We start from the raw sequence: 25089 nt of genomic DNA, 5'->3' as shown, positions 1-25089 counted from the left end.
GCGCGGGAAGGCCTTTCTCCGCAGGGGCTTCTTTCCAACCCCTGCAGCCCGGCCACTCCAGCACGCGGCGCGTTATCTCCGTACCGCTCCAGGGAAAGCCAGCGTCCCGAGGCCGAGGCTCCGCGGCCGGTTTCCGGCCCGGGAGTTTCAGTTCTGCCCAGCCCGGGTGAGGCCCACGGAGCGCGCGCGCCAGGCCCCCCACCGCCGCCTGCAGCCAGAGACCCGCGCAGCCGGGCGCCCTGTCCCCTCCCCACGTCGCCCGGAGGCCCGAGAGGGGGCGGGGCTGGGCGCGCACCGCCCGCGACGCTGTCCGCGCACGCCCGGGCGCCTGCCGATTGGCCGCCGGGGCCAGTGTTCCTCCAGCGCAGCGCGCCTCCCCCCAGATTTCCCGCCAGCAGTCGCCGCGCGTTTCATTCCGTGCGTCTAGCCGCTCGGTCAGACAGAGCGGTTGGTCCTCGCCGGCCGTCGCTATGTCGCGACAGAGCACGCTGTACAGCTTCTTCCCCAAGTCGCCAGCGCTGAATAATGCTAATAAGTCCTCGGTCAGGGCTTCAGATGAAGGCGGCGGCGCCGCCGCCGCCACCGGGGCCTCCCGTTCTCCCGGCGGGGATGTGGCCTGGAGCGAGGCCGGGCCTGGGCCCTTGGCAGGCTCCGCGTCGCCGCCGGAGGCGAGGAACGTCAATGGAGGGCTGCGAAGACCTACCGCCCCTGCGGTCCCCGCCAGGTAGCGGGGGGCGGGGGGGAGTCGGGGGTAGGGGCACAGCGGCTGGGCGAAGGGGGCCTGGGGAAGGGAGGCTCGCTTTGGAGGGCTTGAGGGGGTTCGCAGCCAGGCCTTAAGCTCGGAGGACGTGGGGCTGCATACTTGGCTTTAAAAGGGTGCAGGGCCCGAGTTTGTAGCCTTGGCGTTAGGGGGCGTAGATTGTAAACAGGGTAGGAGGAAATGGGCTGCGGGAAGAAAGCGGGGGAAGAGACGCGTAGACTTTGGAGGAAGAGGAGGGTACCACCAGGTGGGAGGGAGGGAGTGCAAATTGCTCGGGGTGAAAGGGGAGGAGAAAGGGGAGATGGGAGCGTTGGGGGTGGGGCAGGAAGAGAAAGGAGCTGTGCACGCTCCATGAGGGGTGCGCACCCAGGGCGGGGGGGGGGAGGGGTGGTGCCTGTCTGCAGCGGGGGAGGGGTGGCGGGAAAGAGGAATGTCTTCGGGGGAGGATGAACACTTGTACCCCAGAGGCTGTGGGGGCGCGGCGTGCATTGAGAGGGGTTCGAGGAGGAGGTTCCTTGTTTAGAGCTGGGATAGGGAATTGAGGGTCAGCAGAGGTTCGGGAAACACTTGAATGTTTGGCTGGGAGCCTCGGGCGCCTCGACCCTGGGAGCGGTGGGCGCTAGGCCAGCCTGTGTGGGCTGGCTGTGCAGGAGGTGGGAGTGGGGGTGGGCCGCAAGCTGAGTGCACTGGGGGTGTGTCACGCCGCCGACCGAGGAGTCTGATTGGTCCGCGTGAGGGTTGCAGGGGCGGGGCGGGGCAGGTGTGGGGAGCAGAAAGTGCTGGGGTCTGCCGGGTCATTCCATAGATAGGCCGAGCGTGCAACAAAACGAATGAAGAATTTAGAGGCCGTATTAATTTTGATATACGTGGAAGTATTGTGCGGAGTTGAAAAAGATGCTGTTTTATGATATAGTGTCTCTTTTGTTGACAATTGCATGGGAGGATGGGGCCCCGCAATCTTTTCCGGAGTCGAGAGGGAGACTATCTATCTAAAGGCTTTGATCTGGCCCTGGGCAGGGATGGATGGACGCGATTGTGGGGAGGCCTGCCGGGAGGTGTCCTCTCTCTCGGAGCCCTTCGGTGCTGTTCCACGGCTTGACCGGCCTTTTGTCGGAGCAGCGGGCGACATTTTGAAAAGCTCGCATTTTCTGTATCCCAGGTATTGTATTAGGCACAAAGGATAATGGTAGCCCTTTGAAAGGATGAAGAAACAGGTTTAGAAAAAGTGAACTCCCTTAAAGATCAGAGACTTGGTTAGTGGTTCTGAGTAGGCTCTTGCGAATGTGTTGTTTTATGTGTCCTACAGATTTTCCAAAGTCCTAAGTGCCATTACAGTACTATTTTCCTTTAAGTGACCCTTTCAGGCAGTGAGTTTAACTATATAATTGTGTGAAGAGTAGTAGGATATGCCTCTGGCTTACAGATTATTTTGAGTTATTTTGTTTGTTTGTTTGGTTTTGTTGAGATTTTATTTACTTGAAGGAGCACAAGCAGAGGAATCGGAAGGAAGAGGGAGAAGCAGGCTCCTTGCTGAGCAGGTAGCCCGATATGGGGCTCCAGACCCTGGGATCATGACCCCAGCGAAAGGCAGCCGAGTAACCGACTGAGCCACCCACGCACTCCCGAGCTCTTTTTTTTTTTTTTTTTTTTAAAGATTATTTGTTTATTTGACAGGGATCACAAGCAGGCAGAGAGGCAGTCAGAGAGAGAGGAGGAAGTAGGCTCCCCGAGGAGCAGAGAGCAGAAAGTCCGATGCGGGGTTTGATCCCAGGACCCTTGGGATCATGACCCAAGCCGAAGGCAGAGGCTTTAACCCACTGAGCCACCCAGGAGCCCCTGAGCTCATTCTTTTTTGAGAACGTGTAGATAGGAGAAGTAACTGAATGTTACTCTCTGTAAGGGAGATTTTAGTTTATAAAGGAAACCTCCATTTGTAAGGATGTCTCTTGTTCTGATCCAGGAAAAGAAGGACGACTAAATCAGGAGAAACGGAGAGGGCTCTGACTTAAATCTACCTAACAGCCATAATTCTTGTTTGTTGTTCTCTCCTTGGTAGCTCCCATACCTGTCCACTCCCCCTCCCTCCACATTTTTCTTTTGTCTTCAGCTGCAGATGGTATTTAAGATGGTGACTTGGGCTCTCTGTGAGTTAATAGTTTTCCTTAGTATCTCCTATGTATACGGGGGTATACATAAACTTTTTTTTGGTTTTCTCTCATTAACCTTCTACTCCTAAGGGGGTCTCAGCCAAGAACTCAGAAGGCTGGAAAGAAAATATTTTTCCTCCCCTACATTTGCATCCTCCATAATAGTTTTTCAGCGTTCCTCATGGGACATGCAAGATGTATTATAATGTATATTTGAACGTGAATTGATTATTCCTGCATCCATGCTAAAAAGGCCTTCATTCAGCAAATGTGCATCATGTACCTACTGTGCCAGGCACAGAATTAGGCATTATGGATCTTGGATCCACCCTTGTATTAAAGGACAAGCAAAAAGGCAATTCTTTTTTTTAATTATTATTATTTTTAATATTTTATTTATTTATTTGAGAGAGACACATTGAGAGAGAGCATGAGCGAGGAGAAGGTCAGAGAGAGAAGCAGACTCCCCGTGGAGCTGGGAGCCCGATGCGGGACTCGATCCCGATGCGGGACTCGATCCCGATGCGGGACTCGATCCCGATGCGGGACTCGATCCCGATGCGGGACTCGATCCCGGGACTCCGGGGTCATGACCTGAGCGGGAGGCAGTCGTCCAACCAACTGAGCCACCCAGGCGTCCCCAAAAAGGCAATTCTTGGAGCAGAAGCAGAGTGTATAGGTTCTGTGTGCTTTGGTCAGGGGAAGGGGGGTGTATATATGTCAGGGTAGGTTTTTGGCTCTTCAGGATAAGACCCAAGAGGCAGGCAGGAGTCAGCCAGACTACAGAGGGAGTAAGGGGGTGTTAGGAAGCTGGTTCAGGAAGAAGGTCCTGCAGATTGTGATAGAAGGAAGAGAAGAGAAGGGACCCTTGAAGAGGGTATGTCAGGATCCAGTCGAATAAACTGATGGGCCACCAAGACATCGGGACTTTTTCTAAGCGTCACTTGAAAGCTTTAAAAAGAAGTTGAGCATCTTTTTTTTAATTAATTAATTTATTTATTTATTTGAGAGAGAGAGATCACAAGTAGACAGAGAGGCAGGCAGAGAGAGAGAGAGAGAGAGGGAAGCAGGCTCCCTGCTGAGCAGAGAGCCCGATGCGGGACTTGATCCCAGGACCCTGAGATCATGACCTGAGCCGAAGGCAGCGGCTTAACCCACTGAGCCACCCAGGCGCCCAAGAAGTTGAGCATCTTTTAATGTTGGACATGTACATTTCCTCTTGTATTTAAGTGTTCCAAGTGTTTCGCCTCTTTTGTTTTTTTCCCGTAGTTCTTTGCCACTGGTGTGTAATTCAAAGTCTTTTTCTACCTTGGGTCGTCCTTTTTGCCAGCTTATGGCATCTTTTGAACAGAAATTAGTAATTGTAATGTCAAGTTTGTCAGTCTTTTTCTTTATGGCTAATACTTCAATAGATTTTATTTAAGAAATCCATAGGGGAGATTGAGGATTTAGAAAGCTCGGTCTCTGGGTGCCTGGCTGACTCAGTCTGTAGATGCTGTGACTTGATCTCATGGCGGTGAGTTCGAACCCCACCGTTGGGTGTAGAGATTACATAAAAAATAATCTTAAGAAAAATCTCATTCTGACTTAAGTGTGTTTGGTGGGGAGACCTACTGGTAATGGAGAGAGCATGAGGGTAGTGGCAGTGGGGGTAGGATTTAGAAGAGTTGAGAGACCAAAGTGCTAGAGCACACAGCTGTTGGTGATGATGTAGATAATGGGACATAAGAGCAAGGAGGGAGGCCAGATGACATCAGTTTTGAAGTAAATGGCTATAAGAGGAGTAGAAGGAGGGGCGTGTGGGTGGCCCAGTTGGTTAAGCATCCTGCTCTGATTTGGCTCAGGTCATGATCTTTGGGTGCTGGGGTTGAGCCTCACATGGGGCTCCACTTTCAGTGTGGAGTCTGAGGAGTCTGTTATTCCCTCTGCCCCCGCCCACCACGCGTACATGCTTGTGCTCTCAAAATAAACAGATCTTTAAAAAAGGAAAAAAAAAAAAAAGCAGGACTTGAGCCTGCTTCTCATACTTTATTTTTTCTGTAGGTTTCTTTTTTCCTTTTTTTTCTGTAGTTTAAGATAACAATTGAGACAGCTATAAGGCTTCTGACCACTTATGTCTGGCTTTTTATTATTATTACTACAAATCTTGACTAGTTTATTTTTTACAGTCTTATTTCAGTGATAATTGTCTCCTTGAAATGTATGCCCTGTTCCCATTCACAGACAAGGAATGGTCAGATGTGGCAAATCTTTTTTCGGCACCTTTATTTAAAGGTAACTATCTGTACTAGTTGTAGGTGCTTTCCTAAGAACTTTCATACAGTTCAGCGTATTTATTTATTTTTTAAAAAGATTTTATTTATTTATTTGACGGAGATCATAAGTAGGCAGAGAGAGAGGAAGGGAAGCAGGCTCCCTGATGAGCAGAGAGTCCGCCGCGGGGCTCGATCCCAGGACCCCGAGATCATGAAGTGAGCCGAAGGCAGAGTCTTTAACCCACTGAGCCACCCAGGCACCCCAGTTCAGTGTATTGATAGCAGTGTGTTTTTCCAAATAATATCACACCTAATATAATAATAATTATTTTAAGAGAAGAGAATTAAAAAAAATTCAAGCTCTTTAAAAAGCATTCTGTGGACTCAGTGTCACAGACCTAACTTGTTTTAATTGACATAATTAAAGCAGGTATTAAAGATGTTCAAACTTGGGGTGCCTGGGTGGCTCAGTCGGTTACCCAGCTGCCTTAGACTCAGGTCATGATCCCAGGTCCTGGGATGGAGCCCTATATAGCGGCTCCCTGCTCCCCCTTTCCATTTGTGTTTTCTTGTGTGTGCGCTCTCTCTCTCTCAAATAAATACATAAAATCTTGTAAAAAAAAAAAAAAAGATGCTCAACTTGTTATAATTTGGTCTGTGGGAACCTCTTTTCAGCTGCTTTTTTAAAAAATTACTATTATTATTTTTAAGACTTTATTTATTTGACGGAGAGAAAGACAGTGAGAGAGGGAACACAAGCAGGGGGAGTGGAAGAGGGAGAAGCAAACTCCCCAGCTGAGCAGGGAGCCCATGCAGGACCAGATCCCAGGACCCTGGGATCATGATCTGAGCCGAAGGCAGACGCTTAACAACTGAGCTAACCCCGGTGCCCTTAAAAATTATTTTTTTTTAAAGATTTTTATTTATTTATTTATTTGGCAGAGAGAGAGAGAGAGAGAGACATCGAGAGAGGGAACACAAGCAGGGGAGTGGAAGAGGGAGAAAAAGGCTCCCACCTGAGCAGGGAGCCCCATGTGGGGCTCTGTCCCAGGACGCTGGGATTATGATGTGAGCCGAAGGCAGATGCTTAATGATTCAGCAATACCCAGGCGCCCCTTTTGAGCTGCTTTTATGGCTTAACATTGCCTCAGGGCTTTTGAAAACCTTCATTCTGATGATTTTTACATGCTCTAAGGCATGAAATTAAGCTGCTCCACAAAGAACCTGGTTTCTGGGTGCCTGAGTGGCTCAGTAGGTTAAGCATTTGCATTTGGTCCAGGTCATGATCTCGGGGTCCTGGGATTGAGTCCCACACACTCCCTGGTCAGCAAGGAGTCTCCTTCTTCCTCTGCCCCTCACCCCGCTTGTGCTCTCGCTTGCTCTCTCAAATAAATAAAATCTTGAAGGAAAAAAGATCTGAAGAACCTGTTTTCTTTTAACTTCTTTGAGGTTTCTTTTCCAATGCTCTTTAGAAAATAGTATTAGATGCCAGTTTGGATGGTAGTTTCATATGGTCACTCTAGACCCTAGTGCATAAATGATGAGCCATAGTTAATCCAAGCTGAAGGAGAGGGAAAGGTGTATGGGAAGAAGTGTATTGGTAGGTGGGTAGGTATTGTGGGGGCCTTGGAATTAATTGTTCTGATTACTTCTTTTTTCTCAGTACTGCATTTAGTTATTTAAGGGTAGGGGAAGTCTCCTCTAATGGTCCACTTTGAAAGTTAGTTGCAAACACCAATAACTGATTTCTAAAGTTGGTTTGAGACTGTTTTCATGTTATGACTCAATGTTTATATGCACAGGTTTTGTTAGACAAGCCCAGTTTATTTTTTATAGCTTACAGAAGCAAATTCTAGTAGTGCTTTTGTATCCACTGATTTTTTTTTTTTTTTAAAGTAGATAGCCTAAAAAGTTGATTATGAATTTGGGGGTACAACCAGTAACTGACACCGAGATTATGGACTAAAGCGAAAGCAAAATAACGTGACTTTAAAGCAAAATTTTAAAAAATCTGTTCAGTGTATGTTTGGCTTTACTGAGTCATTTCTTATTTTTAGTTGTATGAAGGCTTTATTGTTATTATTTTTAAAGTAAGGTCTACGGCCTACGTGGGGCTTGAACCTGTGACTCTGAGATCAAGAGTCATGTGCTGTACCCACTGAGCCAGCCTGGTGCCCTAGTTGTACGACAGCTTTTTTTTTTTTTTTAATAATGTATTCTTTGTTTCAGGGGTACAGGTCTGTAATTCATCAGTCTTTCACAATTCACAGCACTCACCACAGCACATACCCTCCCCAGTGTCCCATCACCCTGTACGATGGCTTTTACATTTGTTTTTCTGAGCTGTCATCTCCCCCCCCCTTTTTTTCTTATTATTTTTTAAATTAACATATAATGTATTATTAGCCCCAGGGGTACAGATCTGGGAATCGCCAGGTTTACACACTTCACAGCACTGCCCCCCACCCCTTAAAACTGCCTTTGGAATCCTAAGAATATCAAGAATTTAAGATATATTAACATTTTGGGGAGTCCTGGGGGGCTCAGTCAGAAGAGTGGGCGCTACTAATAAAGATTTTATTTATTTGTTTGAGAGAAAGAGATCACAAGTAGGCAGAGAGGCAGACAGAGACAGAGGGAGAAGCAGGCTCCCCACTGAGCAGAGAGCCTGATGCGGGGCTTGATCCCAGGACCCAAAGATCATGACCTGAGCCAAAGGCAGAGGCTTAACCCACTGAGCCACCCAGGCGCCCCATGATCTCAGGGTTTTGAGTTTGAGCTCTCTGTTGGCTGTAGAGATTACCTAAATAAACTTAAGAAGAATTATATATTAACATTTTAAAAACACATTAAAGTCGTAATTGGATCTTCTTTATAAGTACATTGTAAGGTAATTCCAATATTTTGGCATTTTAGCTTGGGCTTTAGGAAGCAGTGTATTTTACATTGTAATAAAATCTTTAGATGTTGAGGTGATTTTTCAGCCTATATATTTTCAAATTGGATTTGCATAGGGCTAATGATCCTTGTTAAGACAGTTACGTGAAAAGAGAAAGATGTTAAGATTGTCAGAAAATATAGCCAAATATTAAAATACAGTGAAGTTAATATATTGGGTAAGGCCTTAAGTAGAGCCAGTGGAATAGCTGGATGTGATTTTATAGGATTATTAGGCTCTTGATAAGGACCAGTGTATGACAGATTATAGCACATTCCAGCTGTGAACCTTAGGCTTGCATTGCATTTCCATGCTTTATTTAAAAAAAAAAAAGAAAAAGAGGTGTTTTTTTGAGAGAGAGCGAGAAAGTGAGCATGAGCAGGAAGAGAATCTGAAGCAGATTCTGTGCTAAATGCAGAGCCCAACTCTGGCCTCAATCTCATGACCCTTGAGATCATGACCTGAGCCAAAATCGAGAGATGTTTAACCGACTGTACCACCTAGGTATCCCCTGTATATTTTAAAATACAGTATTTAGTGTTGGTAGGAAAACTTGAGTATTTGCATGGATTATATTTCCTTTTATGTTGGCATTCTTTGGAAACTATACAACTACTAGAAATCTAAATTTTAAAATTACAAATAGAGAGTTGAAGTCTTCCCACAAAATTAAAAAACTTTTTTAGCATTAACTGAAGAGAAATTTTATTTTACTTTTAAAGATTTTATTTATTTGAGAGAGAGTAGGAGCAGAGGGAGAGGGAGAAGCAGGCTCCCCACTGAGCAAGGAGCCCAATGTGGGACTCGATCCCAGGACCCTGAGATCATGACCTGAGCTGAAGGCAGACAGTATCACCCAGGGGTACTTACACAGTATATTTTATTACCTGCTTAATGCTCATTTTGGTTGGAAGCCACAGTTTCCTGGACCAGAATTTTCAAAGTGTCAGCTTTTAAAAAGCTTCAGAGGAACAGTGCTTATTACTAAATTTTTTAGTCTTTGCATTTTATAGTGTACTGCCAATTGCTAACATTGGAAAAGTTAGGTTATTGTGTAAGATTTTATAAGTATATGATTACATTTAGGGTAAAGTGATATTGAAAAACAATTTGAATAGTTAACTTTACAGATAAGGAATTTATTTCAAAACTGATAATGATTGTAATTAGTTTTTACACGTTTTTTTCTCTAATGGATATGTACATTTGCCTTGCAAAATAAATTTAAAGATACTAAATTTTTAATATCTTTGGTTCCTTGGGAAAGAATCTTCTAATCATTTATGAGACCTTTGAACACCACTGTATAGTTTGTTTTACAATTTGTACTACATTTGTACAAGTGGGAGTTTTAAGGTAACTGTAGTCCTAGCTCAAGTTATTTCCTTTGAGAATAAAACTAGAATGAACTTACTCATGTTAAAACAGTAATATTTTATTACAAAATAAGTTAAGGTGTAAAGCTAAAAAAAATTCTCCCCATGTCTTCTAGGTCTCAGTCAGAAACTTGAGTTACTTTTAGCTAAGGACAGAGGGGACTTTCAGGAGTCAGGCTTTGCCATCTCATTTTTGCTCAAGAATTTTAATCTAGGTAGGCGTTTGGGTGGCTCGTTTGGTTAAGTGTCTGCCTTCAGCATCTGCCTTATTCAGCTCAGGTCGTGATCCTAGTTTCCTGGGATCAAGCCCTGCAAGCTGGCTCCTTGCTCAGTGGGGAGTCTGCTTCACCTTCTGCCCCTCCCCGTTCATGTTTTTGCTTTCACTCTCGAAAATAAATAAAATCTTAAATTTTTTTTTTTTATCTAGTCATGTAGTTTCTCTGGGAGCCCCCAAGACAGCTGAGATTCCTGCAAGTGCTCTGTTGCCTCATACCAGACAAAATAGAATTCCATCAGATTTGAGGCATCCTGTTCCTTGAACTTCAAATGTACCACTAAGATGTACATGCTTGTCAGCCTGGTATGCATTAACTCCAGTCTTGAGAATTTGTAACTTTTTTAAGACATGTATGTTATAAAATAGCTAGTGCCCAGTTCAGCAATTAGTCCTTACCCTCCATAACTCTGTTCACAAAGGCAAATACCCTCCATAACTCCGTTCACAAAGGCAAGAAAAACCGTCCTCTTGAATTTTACAAACCAGGAGCTCTTTGTAAACCTCACCCATACTGGTTGGGCTCAGCACTTAGCCACCTGTATTTACTAAATTCAGTACATAGGGAAGAGACTGCCTCAGACTAGCCACATGGGGCTTAGGCTTTGCTTTGTACACACCAAAATATTACCTGAATCTCAACCTTTTAAGGGATTTAGTTGCCTTTAAGAAGGGCAGCCAGGGGACACCTGGGTGGCTCAGTCAGTTAAGCACCTGCTGTGGGCTCAGGTCATGATCCCCAGGGATCAAGCCCGGAGTTGGGCTCCCTGCTCAGAGGGCAGTGTCCCTCTGCCCTGCTCAGTGTGCATTCTCTTTCTCATAAAATCTTTAATAAGAAATAAAGGGCAGCCTGGCTTGACAGATAGGTATCCCTGCTGATCCCCTTTAGAAAAATTTGCTTCGATAATGCATTTTGAAGCCTAATGTCTCAAAACTATACAGCCAGAAATATGCTTCCTGAGGGGAACATGTTCATTGAATTAACACGTACTTACTCTGACCAGTCTTCTAAAAATGATGCTCAGGATTTGGACTCAGATAAAGTGTCTTTAGGGAGACAAGTTACTTCCCTCCTTTAGCAGCAGAGAGTACAGTTTTAGGGTGGTCTCAGGTACTTCCGAACAAAAAAAGCTTATAGTTTTCTGATAACTCGGGATAGGCTTTTTGTGGTTAAGTGGCTACCTGGCCGAAGTTAAGAGAAAGACTGCTTGACAGTAGGGAGGCTTGTAGACCATTCTGCATAGCTCTGAGGATCTTTGTCTCCTGTTCGTGGGCTCATGGTAGAAACTGGAATTGGACAAGAGCTTCCTATGTGAAGATGAACTACGTGGTGAGCTTGATGGCAATATTTATGGATTTGTGCTTGTGCTGGTTGCTGTAGATTTCTGTAAGAGTGCACATGCTGCAAAGGCCCTTGAGAAAAGCCCTAGCTAGCCATGCTGTTGTTTTTGTCTCTTTTCTAACTGTCTAGCCTCGGGGGCTTCCATATTCACATTTTTGAAGAAAGGAATACTTTAACTTTATGCTTAGGTCTGAATAAGGTCCCCCCAGTGTACTAATGCAAGCTATTCTAAAATGTTCTTGTTTGTAGTCTATTTTACTTCTGTAGTTATTTAGTGAAAACCTTTAAGCAAGTTCAGAAAATCTTGGTATATGGTACTTGAGCAGAATTTATTAGCTGTTGTGGAATCTCCATCACAGAGGGACTCTGCTGTAGTTTAATTTTTACTTTTTTGTTAAGTTTTATTTATTTAAGAGAGCATGTGTGCATGAGTAGGGAGGGGCCGAGGGAGAGGGAGAGAGAATCTCAAGCAGGCTCCACACCCAGTGCAGCCTCCAATGAGGGGCTCAATCGACTGAGCCACCGAGGTGCCCCTGTCAAGTTTTAATTTTAATTCTGGTTAGCTAACACGCAGTGTTTCATTAGTTTCAGGCATACATCTGCTGTAGTTTTTCAGCTAGATTCTTCTTCCTCTACCCTTTCCTTTCCCTTTCTCAGGAAACCTTCAGGACCAAATTAATTTTCATGAGGATTGAATCTTTGTTTTTGATTCTGCAGGCATATATACTCATTATTTTTTGGCAAGTCAGGCACTTCTAATCCAAATTGAATTTTTTCATACGATTTTTAGGGCTGGGGTTGGTAGTGTGCTAGGTAGCTTGTGGAGTGTTAACTGGAAACAGATTTCAAATAGAGTCAAATGAGGTAATATTTATTGTCATTATCAAATCACATATCAATGTTTCATATTTTATTAATGCCCTGGGTCAGGTCCTGTTCCTGATACGGACCATATTGTGGTATACAGGTGTGATACATTATAATTTGGAGAGCATGTACAATGAGTCTGTGCCTTTTTCTTTGCATTAGTATTCTGTCATAATTTGGCCATTGTTTATAAATTTTTATTATTCTGAGTAGTTTCTCATCTTAATATCAGAATTCATTATATTTGTATTTGTTTTAATATTTTAAATAAGCATTGTGATATTTGCTTATGTTTTTAAAAATGACTTGAACATCTGATTTTAAAAAATTAATTCTAGAATTTGGGTGCTTGAATATTAATGCCAGAAGACTTCAAAGGAGTGTTAACAATGCCTTCCTTGGAATTGCTTATTTGTAGGTAATTGCCTGTAATGCAACTTAACCAAATATTAACCAAGTTATGTATTTCCTTTGGCAACAGTTCTTGTGACTTCTCACCAGGTGATTTGGTTTGGGCCAAGATGGAGGGTTACCCCTGGTGGCCTTGCCTGGTATACAACCACCCTTTTGATGGAACATTCATCCGTGAGAAAGGAAAGTCCGTCCGAGTTCATGTACAGTTTTTTGATGACAGCCCAACAAGGGGCTGGGTTAGCAGAAGGCTATTAAAGCCATATACAGGTAAGAGTCTACTCCTCAGTGTGTGAGAGAGTGAGTGTGTAAGAGAGCAAGCACACAGCACATGAGCACAAGTGTCTACGACTGCCATACAGTGGAATTAAGTGTATTTTACACCAATAAGTTTCAGGAGTGGTAGGCTGAATGCTTCCATCATGGGAAAAAGATACAACTGGTCTTCAGCTGGTTGGTTGTGGAGTGGAATTTTTATTTCTTTATTTTCAGTTGACTTATGGCAGTATCATGCCCTTAAGGGGAAAATGTTTTCATGATTAGATCTCATTTGGACCATACTACTAAATTCAGGCATGAAAAGGGTAAGTTAACAGTGCTCCATCTTCAGAGATCTAAGAGAAAAGCAGTGCAGTCAGGATATATAGCAAATAGATTAGTGACATTGTCTAGGGCAGATGGAGATGCATATTTACCTGGCCTTTAAAACCCTCACTTACGAGCATATCTACGTTGAGTTTCACATCATACTTCTGGACCCATAATGTTCTTTTTCTAGGCCCACCTTTTTAAAGTCCTAGACTGCAGCAGTCCTGCCTGTGTAGCGTCACTTGGGGGCAGGTGCACCCTGTCAGTTTGTTGAGTTATACTGTGTGTGCACATTGTGTTTGCAGGGTTCAGTGCTTGTTTACACTTGAGCATGAATGAGTCCTTATCATTATCCTCAGGTTCTTCAGGGCTAGGGTGCTGCTAGACTCAGTGTTTAGGAATCACAATACGGGTCAATTTCCTAGGAATCTCTGGGAATTCTGACTTTTGGTCATAGCGCTCATCCTGCAGGGTCAGGAGGGCACACTGAGAAAGTTTAAGTCTGCATGGAATTCTGACCTGCAGGATGGAAGGAGAATCTGGACATTTGGTTCTGTCTTCAGCACTAATTTGCTGTATAATCTTGGCCAACTAAGTAACTCAGATACTGTTTACTTAAAGAGTGAGCGAGCTGAACCAGGTAACAGGGTCTTTTTCTAGGACTAATTTTGAGATGATGATTATTTTTTTTTTTAATGAGAGCATGCTAGTGAGTATGGGTCGGGGAGGGGAAGAATCTCAAGCGCAGGGCTCCGTCTCCCCTCTGAGATCTTAACCTTAGCTGAAATCAAGAGTTAGATGCTTAACTGATTGAGCCACCCAGGCGTCCCTAATTTCGAGATTCTAAACAAAGCTTTGGCAACATGACTTTAATTTAAAAATACCCCCCAAATTTTATATATATATTGTCATTATTTTGTAAATGCAACCCTGTTGTATATTGCCTTTGCCATTTAAATTTCCAAATTGTTGCAACAGCATGGATGAGGAAAAAGGAGGTTTTTAATTCTTTTTTTTTTTGGTGGGGGGGGGGGTCTTAAAATTGTAAATGCAGTTTGCATTTTTTGGGGAACGATGAGGTAGGTCATTAGATATGTGGGGGTGAGCGCAGCTGCAAACAGGCACTTGAGGAAGTTAGGAGGCCACCCTCCAGTGGATTTTGATTGTTACAGTTTGTAGTACTGGTGCAGCTCTTTAGAAAAATGTGAAATTGCACCTTTGTTTTAGCCAGTCCATTAAGTTGCTAATTAATGGCACTTTAGGATATCCTGTTAGTTTCAGCATACAGTAGAAAAAAGGAAATAATATAATGTTTGGATCTGTTAAATTTAGACAAGTTCAGGTTTGTTTTCTAATTTGGTCAGATTGCTAGTTAGGCCTCTTAGGAAAAAAACTAAACAATTTTGTGCCATTAGACTTGTGATTATCTGCATCTAATCTTTTGGTCAGAGGAAGGAGTGTCATTTAAAATTATAACTCTTGGAGCACCTGGATGGCTCAGTCGGTTGAGTGATTCTTGGTTTTGGCTCAGGTCATGATCTTGGGGTCCTGAGATGGAATCCCACATCCCACTCAGTGGGGAGTCTGTTTGAGATTCTCTCTCCTCACCCTCTGCCTCTCCCCCGACTGGTAGGTGTGCTCTGTCTCAAATAAATAAAATCTTTTTTTTTTTAAATAGTGAATTGGACCCTTCACTTAGGTTCCAATTTTTTTTTTTTTTTTAAAGATTTTATTTATTTGACAGAGATATCCCAAGTAGGCAGAGAGAGAGGAGGAAGCAGCCTCCCCACTGAGCAGGGAGCCCGATGTGGGGCTCCTTCCCAGGACCCCGGGATCATGACCGGAGCCGAAGGCAGAGGCTTAACTCACTGAGCCACCCAGGCGCCCCTCAAATAAATAAAATCTTAAAGAAAATTTAAGGGGTGCCTGGGTGGCTCAGTTGTTAGGCATCTGCCTTTGGCTAGGGTCCTGGGATGGAGCCCCACGTTGGGCTCTCTGCTCAGCAGGGAGCCGCTTCCTCCCTTGCACTCCCCCTGCTTGTGTTCGCGCTCTCCCTGTCTCTCTCTCTCTCTGTCAAATAAAGTGTCTTGGGGAAAAAAATAAAGGAATAAAGGAAGAGTTTTACCTGAAAACAAAACAATTTGATTGAACCTAAACAACAACAAAAAATTCAGTTTGAACTAGGTTACCTTTCCAGAATGTTAGTATCCTTACCAGTAGGGTTTTGTTTTTAATATACCCTATTTAATTACCTTGGGGATAAACTTAGTATCATAGCTTCATATAACTGTCAGTGTAGTTTTTGCCTTCGAAGTAATTTTTTTGTACAAAGGGTCTCAGACCCCTTGAACATCTTATGCTTCATCTGAAGAGGTGTGCTTTATATTTAGGGCCACAGTCAGGAGAGATGATGAAGTAGCCCTGGGTGACCCAATAGTTAAGGCAACTTCAAGGAGGTCAGATAGGTAATTTAAGTTTCACTAGTAGTTTTCCCCTGGTAATTTCTTCTATGTAGGCTTTATTGATCTATTATCAATCAAAAGTAATGGGGCATTAAAAACTATTCTTGATTCTTGTCCATTACAACAGAGGTTATACATTGAGCCTATTCCCTAGCTAATGGTTCTTATTTATAAATAAAATTTGCTTAATAAGAAATATAAATCTAAATTTTTTAGGTTCAAAATCGAAGGAAGTGCAAAAAGGAGGTCATTTTTACAGTTCAAAGCCTGAAATACTCAGAGCAATGCAACGTGCAGATGAAGCCTTGAATAAAGACAAGATTGAGAGGCTTGAATTAGCAGTGTGTGATGAACCCTCAGAACCAGAGGAAGAAGAAGAGATGGAGGTGGGCTACTGTTAAACAAGTCAGTTGCTAATTCTTTTGAGAAAGTGATGGGAAAAGGGGGGGGTATTAAAGCGATATTCTCGTTTTATTTATATGATTTGCATATATATACACACACACACTTTAATACTCATACATATCTTTTGTCCTTTTTTTTTTTTTTTGTGAGCGTGTGTGAGCATGAGGAGGGGCATGGGGAGTGGGGGAGAGAATCTTAAGCAGGCTCCATGCACAGCGGGGAGCCCGATGAGGGGTTTGATTTCACAAGCGAGATCATCACCTGAGCCAAAATCAGGAGTCTGGATGCTTAACTGACTGTTCACCCATGTACCCCAAATACTCATACCCATAATTCTATATTTCTGTAGGACTGTAGGTTACTTTAGATTAGAATCTAAGTAGCCGTTTTGCTTGAGTTCTCAAGCTTCATTTTAGTAACAAGTTAACAAGACAGTAAGAACATGGTGATAAAATTGGTTATGATGTCTGGCAGTAAGCCTCTATTTGAGGGTGTGGTTAAGCCCTGGAAATGGATTCCCTAATGCTCTCAATACTTTTTTTTTGTATTTTGGATAGGTAAGAGAGGTTAAAGATCCTTGAAATACAACCTGGGTTTCAAACTTTAATAGTCACTATTTGAGTGAATTGATCATTCTTCTCTAATTTAACAAATTAATGAACTGTGTGCTTAAGAGATTCATTTATGACTGAGCCTGATTTTACATTGTTATAGATAGGGAATAACAAACTAATCTAACGAGTATTTTAAGAGAAACGAAAGAAGGTGTTTTTAATCTTACTTTCGAGGCCAGGGGTCTACATTAATGAAAGGTTTAGAACTGGATGGTGATACAGAGATCACTGAACCTCATATAACTTCACATGTGTGGGAGATCCATGATAACTGAATTATGCCTTGCCCAAGAAGCTACAGTTGGTTTGTGGAAGAGCAAGGACTAGAAACCCATACAGGTTGCACTGTTTTCTTAAACTAAAGAATTTATAAAATGGCAAAGTTCATAATACGTCCCTCTGGAAGAGGAGAGATGACCCTGGAAGAAAGGTAATGGGGACTTAAAGTTATTTCCATAGCTGATTGTTAATGAGGGTATCACCTGTAGGTATTTGGGATGTATGGTCATGCTAATGGCTTCATCACTACTGTACAGGATAAAACTCAGGAGAGAATCACTTAACCCTCTAGTATGATGCTACTGAAATTGTGTGTGTGTGTGTGTGTGTGTGTGTTTAATTCTTGGAGAAAGAAAGTAGTTTCTCATTTCTGGAGCTGGGTTCTTCTCTTGATCAAGATACTGTAGCATATTGAGAGATACTCCACAACAGTACTGTAATTTTCCAGATTGTTTTTTTATTTAAATAACTCTTTCCCTGTCAGGTTGGTGCAACTTACTCAGATAAGAGTGAAGAAGATGATCATGAAATTGAAAGTGAAGAGGAAGTACGGCCCAAGGTCCAAGGATCTAGGCGAAGCAGCCGCCAAATAAAGAAAAGAAGGGTCATATCAGACTCTGAGAGTGACATTGGTGGTTCTGATGTGGAATTCAAGCCAGATGCGAAGGAGGAAGGAAGTAGTGATGAAATAAGCAGTGGAGTGGTGGACAGTGACAGTGAAGGCCTGGACAGTCCTGTCAAAGTGGCTTCAAAGCGGAAGAAAATGGTGACTGGAAATGGCTCTCTCAAAAGGAAAAGTTCAAGGAAGGAAATGCCCTTGACCACCAAACGATCAACTGGCATTTCATCAGAAACCAAGAGTGCTTTGAATGCTTTCTCTGCCCCTCAAAATTCTGAATCTCAAGCCCATGTTAGTGGAGGATGTGATGATAATAGTCGCCCCACTATCTGGTATCATGAAACCCTAGAGTGGCTTAAGGAGGACAAGAGAAGAGATCTACAGAGGAGGCGACCTGATCACCCTGATTTTGATGCATCCACACTCTACGTTCCTGAGGATTTCCTTAATTCCTGTACTCCTGGGATGAGGAAGTGGTGGCAGATTAAGTCTCAGAACTTTGATCTTGTTATATTTTATAAGGTGGGCAAATTTTATGAACTATACCACATGGATGCTCTTATTGGAGTCAACGAACTAGGTCTGGTGTTCATGAAAGGCAACTGGGCTCATTCTGGTTTCCCTGAAATTGCCTTTGGCCGATATTCTGATTCTCTGGTTCAAAAGGGCTATAAAGTAGCACGAGTGGAACAGACAGAGACCCCGGAGATGATGGAGGCACGATGCCGTAAGATGGCACATATATCTAAGTATGACAGAGTGGTGAGGAGGGAGATCTGTAGAGTCATTACTAAGGGTACACAGACCTACAGTGTATTGGAAGGTGATCCCTCTGAGAACTACAGTAAGTATCTTCTTAGCCTCAAAGAAAAAGAGGAGGATTCTTCTGGCCACACTCGGGTGTATGGAGTATGCTTTGTTGATACCTCACTGGGAAAGTTTTTCATAGGTCAGTTTTCAGATGATCGCCATTGTTCCAGATTTAGGACTCTAGTGGCACACTATCCTCCAGTACAAGTCTTGTTTGAGAAGGGAAATCTCTCAACAGAAACGAAGATGATTCTAAAGGGTTCATTGTCCTCCTCACTTCAGGAAGGTCTGATACCAGGCTCCCAATTTTGGGACGCAGCCAAAACATTGAGAACGCTCCTTGAAGAAGGATATTTTAAGGAAAAGTTAAATGAGGACAGTGGGGTAATGTTACCCCAGGTGCTTAAAGGTATGACCTCAGAGTCTGATTCTCTTGGGTTGACACCAGGAGAAAAGAGTGAATTGGCCCTCTCAGCTCTAGGTGGTTGTGTCTTCTACCTCAAAAAATGCCTTATTGATCAAGAGCTTTTATCAATGGCAAATTTTGAAGAATACATTCCCTTGGATTCTGACATGGTCAGTGCTACAAGACCTGGTGCTGTTTTTGCTAAAGGCAATCAGCGAATGGTGCTAGATGCTGTGACGTTAAGCAACTTGGAGATTTTCATGAATGGAACAAATGGTTCTACTGAAGGGACCCTACTAGAAAAGATTGATAGTTGCCATACTCCCTTTGGTAAGCGGCTTCTAAAGCAGTGGCTTTGTGCCCCACTCTGTAGCCCTTATGCTATCAACGATCGTCTAGATGCTATAGAAGACCTCATGGCTGTGCCTGACAAAATCTCTGATGTGGTAGACCTTTTGAAGAAGCTGCCAGACCTTGAAAGGCTGCTGAGTAAAATTCATAATGTTGGGTCTCCCCTGAAGAGCCAGAACCACCCAGATAGCAGGGCTATCATGTATGAAGAAACTACATACAGCAAAAAAAAGATTATTGATTTTCTTTCTGCTCTAGAAGGATTCAAAGTAATATGTAAAATTATAGAGATTATGGAAGAAATCGTTGACAACTTTAAGTCTAAAATCCTTAAGCAGGTCATTACTCTACAGACAAAAACTCCTCAGGGCCGTTTCCCAGATTTGACTATAGAACTGAACCGATGGGATACAGCCTTTGACCATGAAAAGGCTAGAAAGACTGGACTAATTACTCCCAAAGCAGGATTTGACTCTGATTATGACCAAGCTCTTGCTGACATAAGAGAAAATGAACAGAGCCTCCTGGAATACTTGGAGAAACAGCGCAGTCGAATTGGCTGTAGGACCATTGTCTACTGGGGGATTGGTAGGAACCGTTACCAGCTGGAAATTCCAGAGAATTTCATCACTCGTAATTTGCCAGAAGAGTATGAGTTGAAATCTACCAAGAAGGGCTGTAAGCGATACTGGACCAAAACTATTGAGAAGAAGTTGGCTAATCTGATAAATGCTGAAGAACGGAGAGACGTATCATTGAAGGACTGCATGCGGCGACTGTTCTATAACTTTGATAAAAATTATAAGGACTGGCAGTCCGCTGTTGAGTGCATCGCAGTATTGGGTAAGACTTTGAACAAGCTTATTCCTAAGGGTTTGGTTAGTCATGTCTTATGTCCCAGTTATGAATTAAGATTTAAATCCATTGGACATTTGCCATTGAGGTATATTTCTGAATATAGGTAATAAGGTATGTATTTTGATGTGTATATACTTGTGCCCTCACTAGACAAAATGGCTTAGTTTGCCTGTAGCAATTCAAGTTCACTTTTTGGTCTTGTTCAGTCTTGAATAATTGAAAGATTGATAGGTTTTTAGTTTTTTGTTTTTGTTTTTTTTTAAAAAGATTTTATTTATTTTATTTGACAGAGATCACAAGTAGGCAGAGAGAGAGGGAGGAGGAAGCAGGCTCCCTGCCAAGCAGAGAGTCTGATGCAGGGCTCGATCCCAGGACCCTGAGATCATGACCTGAGCCGAAGGCAGAGGCTTTAACCCACTGAGCCACCCAGGCTCCCCTAGTTTTTTGTTTTTTAAAAAGCAGGGGATTTTGTTTTGTTTTTAATTCAGGGCTTGAACTCAGGGCCCTGAGATTAGGACCTAAGCGGAGATAAGAGTCCTATGTTCTGGATGCTCCACTGACTGAGCCACTCTGGCACCCCAGATTTTAGTACCCTTAGTATCATGATCCTGATTTTTTTGTTTTTTAAAGATTTTATTTATTTGACAGCACAGGGAGAGCGAGAAGCAGGCTCCCTGCCAAGCAGGGAACCGGATGTGGGGCTCCGGATCATGACCTGAGCCAAAGGCGGAAGCTTAACTACTCAGCCACCCAGGTGCCCCTGGGTTTTTTTTAAGCTTCTCATTTTTGTTAGAATAAGTTAAAACTATATTTTGGCCCATCACCACTTCTTGTATTTTCAGTTGATCTCTTTACATGCATATACTTCAAGATTTTAATCTTTTTTCTCTTAGCCCAGATCATCACATTCTTTCTTATAACTGATTTCTAAGAGCCCTGATTTATATATTTATAATTTGGCAACCTTTTCAATTTCATAAATACTTTTTCCCCTTAAATTTCCAACATACTTGGAGCCTTTGGTGTTTCACAGTTTAGGTTTTTTTTTCCCCTGTGTTTTAAAAATAGAATAACTAGGGGCGCCTGGGTGGCTCAGTGGGTTAAGCCTCTGCCTTCGGCTCAGGTCATGGTCTCAGGGTCCTGGGATCGAGCCCCACATCGGGCTCTCTGCTCAGCAGGGAGCCTGCTTCCTTTCCTCTTTGCCTACTTGTGATCTCTCTCTCTCTGTGAAATAAATAAAATCTTAAAAAAATATATACAGTAACTACCCAAATTTGTAAAAGAACTTTTTTGATCTGAATACAACTGTCTAGAATTGAATAGTATCCTTTGGTTTGTACCACATTCATTCCTTAAACCAATACAGCTTTGAGCAGTTTGGTGGGTAAAGTGTCCCTCAGGACAGGTTTTCAAAATTGGTGAATTTATTTTCCTCTAAAGATGCTTTTGTATCAGTGTGCCTGTTGTGTTAATATTCCACTTCTAAGAAGTGTTAGCTCCAGGATTAGGTCAAGTAAAAGCGGTCAGTCTAGCATTTCCCCAGTATCTCTTTGCTTATTACCCTTGGCATTCCTCTGGTCCAGATGTTAGGGGGTCTTGTTTTGAGGGGAGAGATTTTGGGATGAAAATGAGTTCTCATTTCACTACAAGTGCTCCCATGAAGACACATAGAAACATTTAGGCTGGTGGCTCATTTTCTGTTAATGAACGCATTAAAGCATTTTATGTGTTCTAGAGTGCCTGTTAGAAAAAAAAAAAATGTATAAAAAGCAACTAGAACATACCATCCTCCGCTGGAAAAGTGTTTTTGAAAGACTTTTTATATTAATTAGTTGGATCTTTGTGCTTCTTAAGCAGCTTCAAAAATGAAGCCTCACTTTTACACTCTCTTTAACAGATGTCTTACTGTGCCTGGCTAACTACAGTCGAGGGGGTGATGGCCCTATGTGTCGTCCAGTAATTCTCTTGCCAGAAGAAGGCACTCCTCCTTTCTTAGACCTTAGAGGATCACGTCATCCCTGCATCACGAAGACTTTTTTTGGAGATGACTTTATACCTAATGACATTCTAATAGGCTGTGAGGAAGAGGAGGAAAATGGCAAAGCTTACTGTGTGCTTGTTACTGGACCTAATATGGGGGGCAAGTCTACGCTCATGAGACAGGTAAACTGAACCTTAAGGTACACAAAGTCATTTGTATACTTTGGGAATATATTACATATTCAGGCCACCCTTTTCCAAATAGCACATAGATTATATAGAATTCAGTCACCAGCATACTAGGAAGCAAAGGAAAAATGCTTTGTATTGTAAAACTGAGAATTGTATTTACCTTTATCAAGTATCTGCTCATGTTAATGGGGAGCATACATTAAAAATCTGAGAGATTTCAGCTTATGACTTATTTACAAACTCTGACTTGATTGGATTCCTTTCCTCTGAAGGTAGATGTATCCATAATGAATGAAAATGTTGGAGGTGTGTTACTCAGACTCATTTGTGGGAATCCTTATAAAAGAACCGTGACAGACTTGTTCAAGTAGGAGAGCAAATAGAATTCATGACCATTAACCTTTGGAAACTGCTTTCAGGAAAGACAATAAATATATCTTTTTATACCAGGGGTTGGCCAGCCACTAAGCTAAAAATGATTTACATTTTTTAAAGGGTTAGAAAGGAAAAAAATGTGACAGAGACGGCCCTTGACTAAAAATATTTGCCAACCCCCCTGCTCTCCTATATTTATACTTAGGTTCACCAAATTCACTAACTAGCAAGAGGCAGTAGTCTTCAATCCCATTTTCATTTTTTTGTATCACTTGGGAGAGCTTGACAAAGTACAGATAGGGTTCCACTGACCCAGATTGATACATTTGGTCTGGAATTGGTTCTAGGCATCAGTAATTTTATTATTTTTATTTATTTATTTATTTTAATTTGACAGATCACAAGTAGGCAGAGAGGCAGGCAGAGAGACAGGAGGAGGCAGGCTCCCTGCTGAGCAGAGAGCCCGATGTGGGACTTGATCCCAGGACCCTGAGATCATGACCTGAGCCGAAGGCAGAGGCTTTAACCACTGAGCCACCCAGGCGCCCCTAGGCATCAGTAATTTTAAAGAGCTCCCAAGTGATTGTACTGTGTAGTCAGCCAATGGTGAGACCACTAATGCAGTGGGTTAAAATCTCACAGGCTTTGCAGTTTTAAGGCCAGTTAGGTTCTAAGCCTCTTGCTTTTCTAGGCTTCACTTTACCTGCTTTGGATTGTGAACGGTTTTTAAGAGTGCCTGACTACTACATAAATGATGTGTATCTATGTTTTTCTTTAATACCAATTAGTAAAGACCTTTTTTCCTCCTTCCTTCACAGGCTGGCCTATTAGCTGTAATGGCCCAAACGGGTTGTTACATACCTGCTGAAGTATGTAGGCTCACACCAATTGACAGAGTATTTACTAGACTTGGTGCCTCCGACAGAATAATGTCAGGTGAGTTTTCTTTTTTCACCTAAGGCTTTTATTATTGGCCTGTTCATTTCTACATTTTGTACGATAAATACGTCTGCCTTGAAATGTGTACCAGCCATTAAATTTGATGTTTGATTTTTCCTGTTACACAGAGTGGAGTACTTTTCAGGCATTTGAAAATATTCTTTCTTCAAGCAAGAACTGCATTATCTCTTAATGAGATGTAACCTTTAGTACTGGGTAGCTCATGATATGAACCAAAAAGATGAACACACTACTTCAGTATTCTAGTTCTATTTAGTAGTATGTTGTGTGTGTCTTTGTGTGTTTTTTTTTTTAGGTGAAAGTACGTTCTTTGTTGAATTGAGTGAAACTGCCAGCATACTTACACATGCAACAGCACATTCTCTGGTCCTTGTGGATGAATTGGGTAAGACATTCCAATTTCCATTAAAATTAAAATTTTTTTTTAAAAATTAGAATTTTTTTTTAAAACTCTAATTTTTCTTGAAGATGATTGGCCCTTTCTTTTTAAAAAGTCTGAAAGCATTTACCTCTAGTGCCATAGACCCACCTCTAGTGCCATTCAGACCCATACTGGAAGATAACAGATAATATTAAAAACAGTCTTTGATTACAAGGCTCTAAATTTCGTCCTATTAAAATAGTTATCATTTAATGAGAAACTAATAGGACATTTCTGAAGATCAGTGGTACCTGAAAGAGAGCACTCTTTAAAAAAAGAAAAAGAAATGCAGGGGTGTCTGGCTGGCTCAGTCGGTAGAATGTGTGACTCTTCACCTCAGGGTTTTAAGTTGGAGCCCCATGTTGGGTTGTAGAGATTAATTAAAAATGAAATCTTTAAAAATAGAATATACCCTACTCCCAGGGCTGGTAAGTGGATGTTTAGCTAAACGGGGTCTATTATTTGGATGCACTAATTGTTACTATTTTATCCTCCCCCACCCTGCCCGCCTTTTCATTCCTTTGTGGTATTAAGGCAGATATATAATTTATGCATATTTTACCTTCATAGGGAGAGGTACTGCAACATTTGATGGAACAGCAATAGCAAATGCAGTTGTTAAAGAACTTGCTGAGAACATAAAGTGTCGTACATTGTTCTCTACCCACTACCATTCATTAGTAGAAGATTATTCTCAAAATGTTGCAGTGCGCCTGGGCCACATGGTATGTATAAACTGCTTTCAGAAGTTTAGATTTGAGGGAATCAAGGCAGGTATGTCCACTGCTAGCACCTGAACACAGCATAATAAAATATTTTCCTTTTTAGGCATGCATGGTAGAAAATGAATGTGAGGATCCCAGCCAGGAGACTATTACCTTCCTCTATAAATTCATTAAGGGAGCTTGTCCTAAAAGCTACGGCTTTAATGCAGCAAGGCTTGCTAATCTTCCAGAGGAGGTTATTCAAAAGGGACATAGAAAAGCAAGAGAATTTGAGAAGATGACTCAATCACTGCGATTATTTCGGTAATTTTACTTGCATATAATTTTGCTATGGAGCTGACCTTCGCCATCCCCCTTGAGGGTTTATTCATGCACTACGGAAAACATGAACTGATACCTTTTTTTTTTTTTTAATTTTAAGGGAAGTTTGCCTGGCTAGTGAAAGGTCGACTCTAGATGCTGAAGCTGTCCCTAAATTGCTGACTTTGATTAAGGAATTCTAGACTACATTGGAAGCTCTGAGTTGGCTTTTGACAAAGGTGGTAAATTCAGACAACATTATGATCTAATAAACTTTATTTTTTAAAAATGACCATTTTTCCATTTTCTTTCTAGGAAATTAAACCCTTTTAATTCTTATCTACCTTCTACATAATGGTTATTGAATACTCCAC

General features: G+C 42.3%; 1 protein-coding gene across 2 annotated transcripts; it reads left to right on the top strand.

Moving 5' to 3' along the window:
* Positions 1–372: 372 nt before the first annotated feature.
* MSH6 (mutS homolog 6) lies at positions 373–25007 on the top strand. 2 transcript variants are annotated; one of them, XM_032877843.1, is made up of 10 exons: positions 373–724; positions 12441–12640; positions 15637–15806; positions 17203–19747; positions 21660–21925; positions 23128–23245; positions 23565–23654; positions 24261–24415; positions 24519–24718; positions 24837–25007. In XM_032877843.1, the coding sequence occupies exons 1-10, from the start codon at positions 471–473 to the stop codon at positions 24916–24918; spliced, it is 4080 nt and encodes a 1359-aa protein (XP_032733734.1). In that variant the 5' UTR covers positions 373–470; the 3' UTR covers positions 24919–25007. The 2 variants fall into 2 exon arrangements, with proteins under 2 accessions (XP_032733734.1, XP_032733735.1); XM_032877844.1 differs by lacking the exon at positions 12441–12640 and having other exon boundaries at positions 397–724.
* The last annotated feature ends 82 nt before the right edge of the window (positions 25008–25089 follow it).

This window comes from Lontra canadensis, unplaced genomic scaffold (assembly GCF_010015895.1).
Source record: "Lontra canadensis isolate GAN:19392208 unplaced genomic scaffold, GSC_riverotter_1.0 scaffold61, whole genome shotgun sequence".
Lineage (NCBI taxonomy): Eukaryota > Metazoa > Chordata > Mammalia > Carnivora > Mustelidae > Lontra > Lontra canadensis.
This window is presented reverse-complemented; position numbering and strand designations above follow the sequence as displayed.

What these genes read in the sequence shown, in the direction of transcription:
- MSH6 (XM_032877843.1), top strand. Translation starts at nt 471, where the DNA reads ATGTCGCGACAGAGCACGCTGTACAGCTTCTTCCCCAAGTCGCCAGCG. An exon ending in CTCCGACAGAATAATGTCAG is followed by an intron (nt 23,246 to 23,564) that starts GTGAGTTTTCTT and finishes TTTTTTTTTTAG; the next exon opens with GTGAAAGTACGTTCTTTGTT. An exon ending in CAGTGCGCCTGGGCCACATG is followed by an intron (nt 24,416 to 24,518) that starts GTATGTATAAAC and finishes TTTCCTTTTTAG; the next exon opens with GCATGCATGGTAGAAAATGA.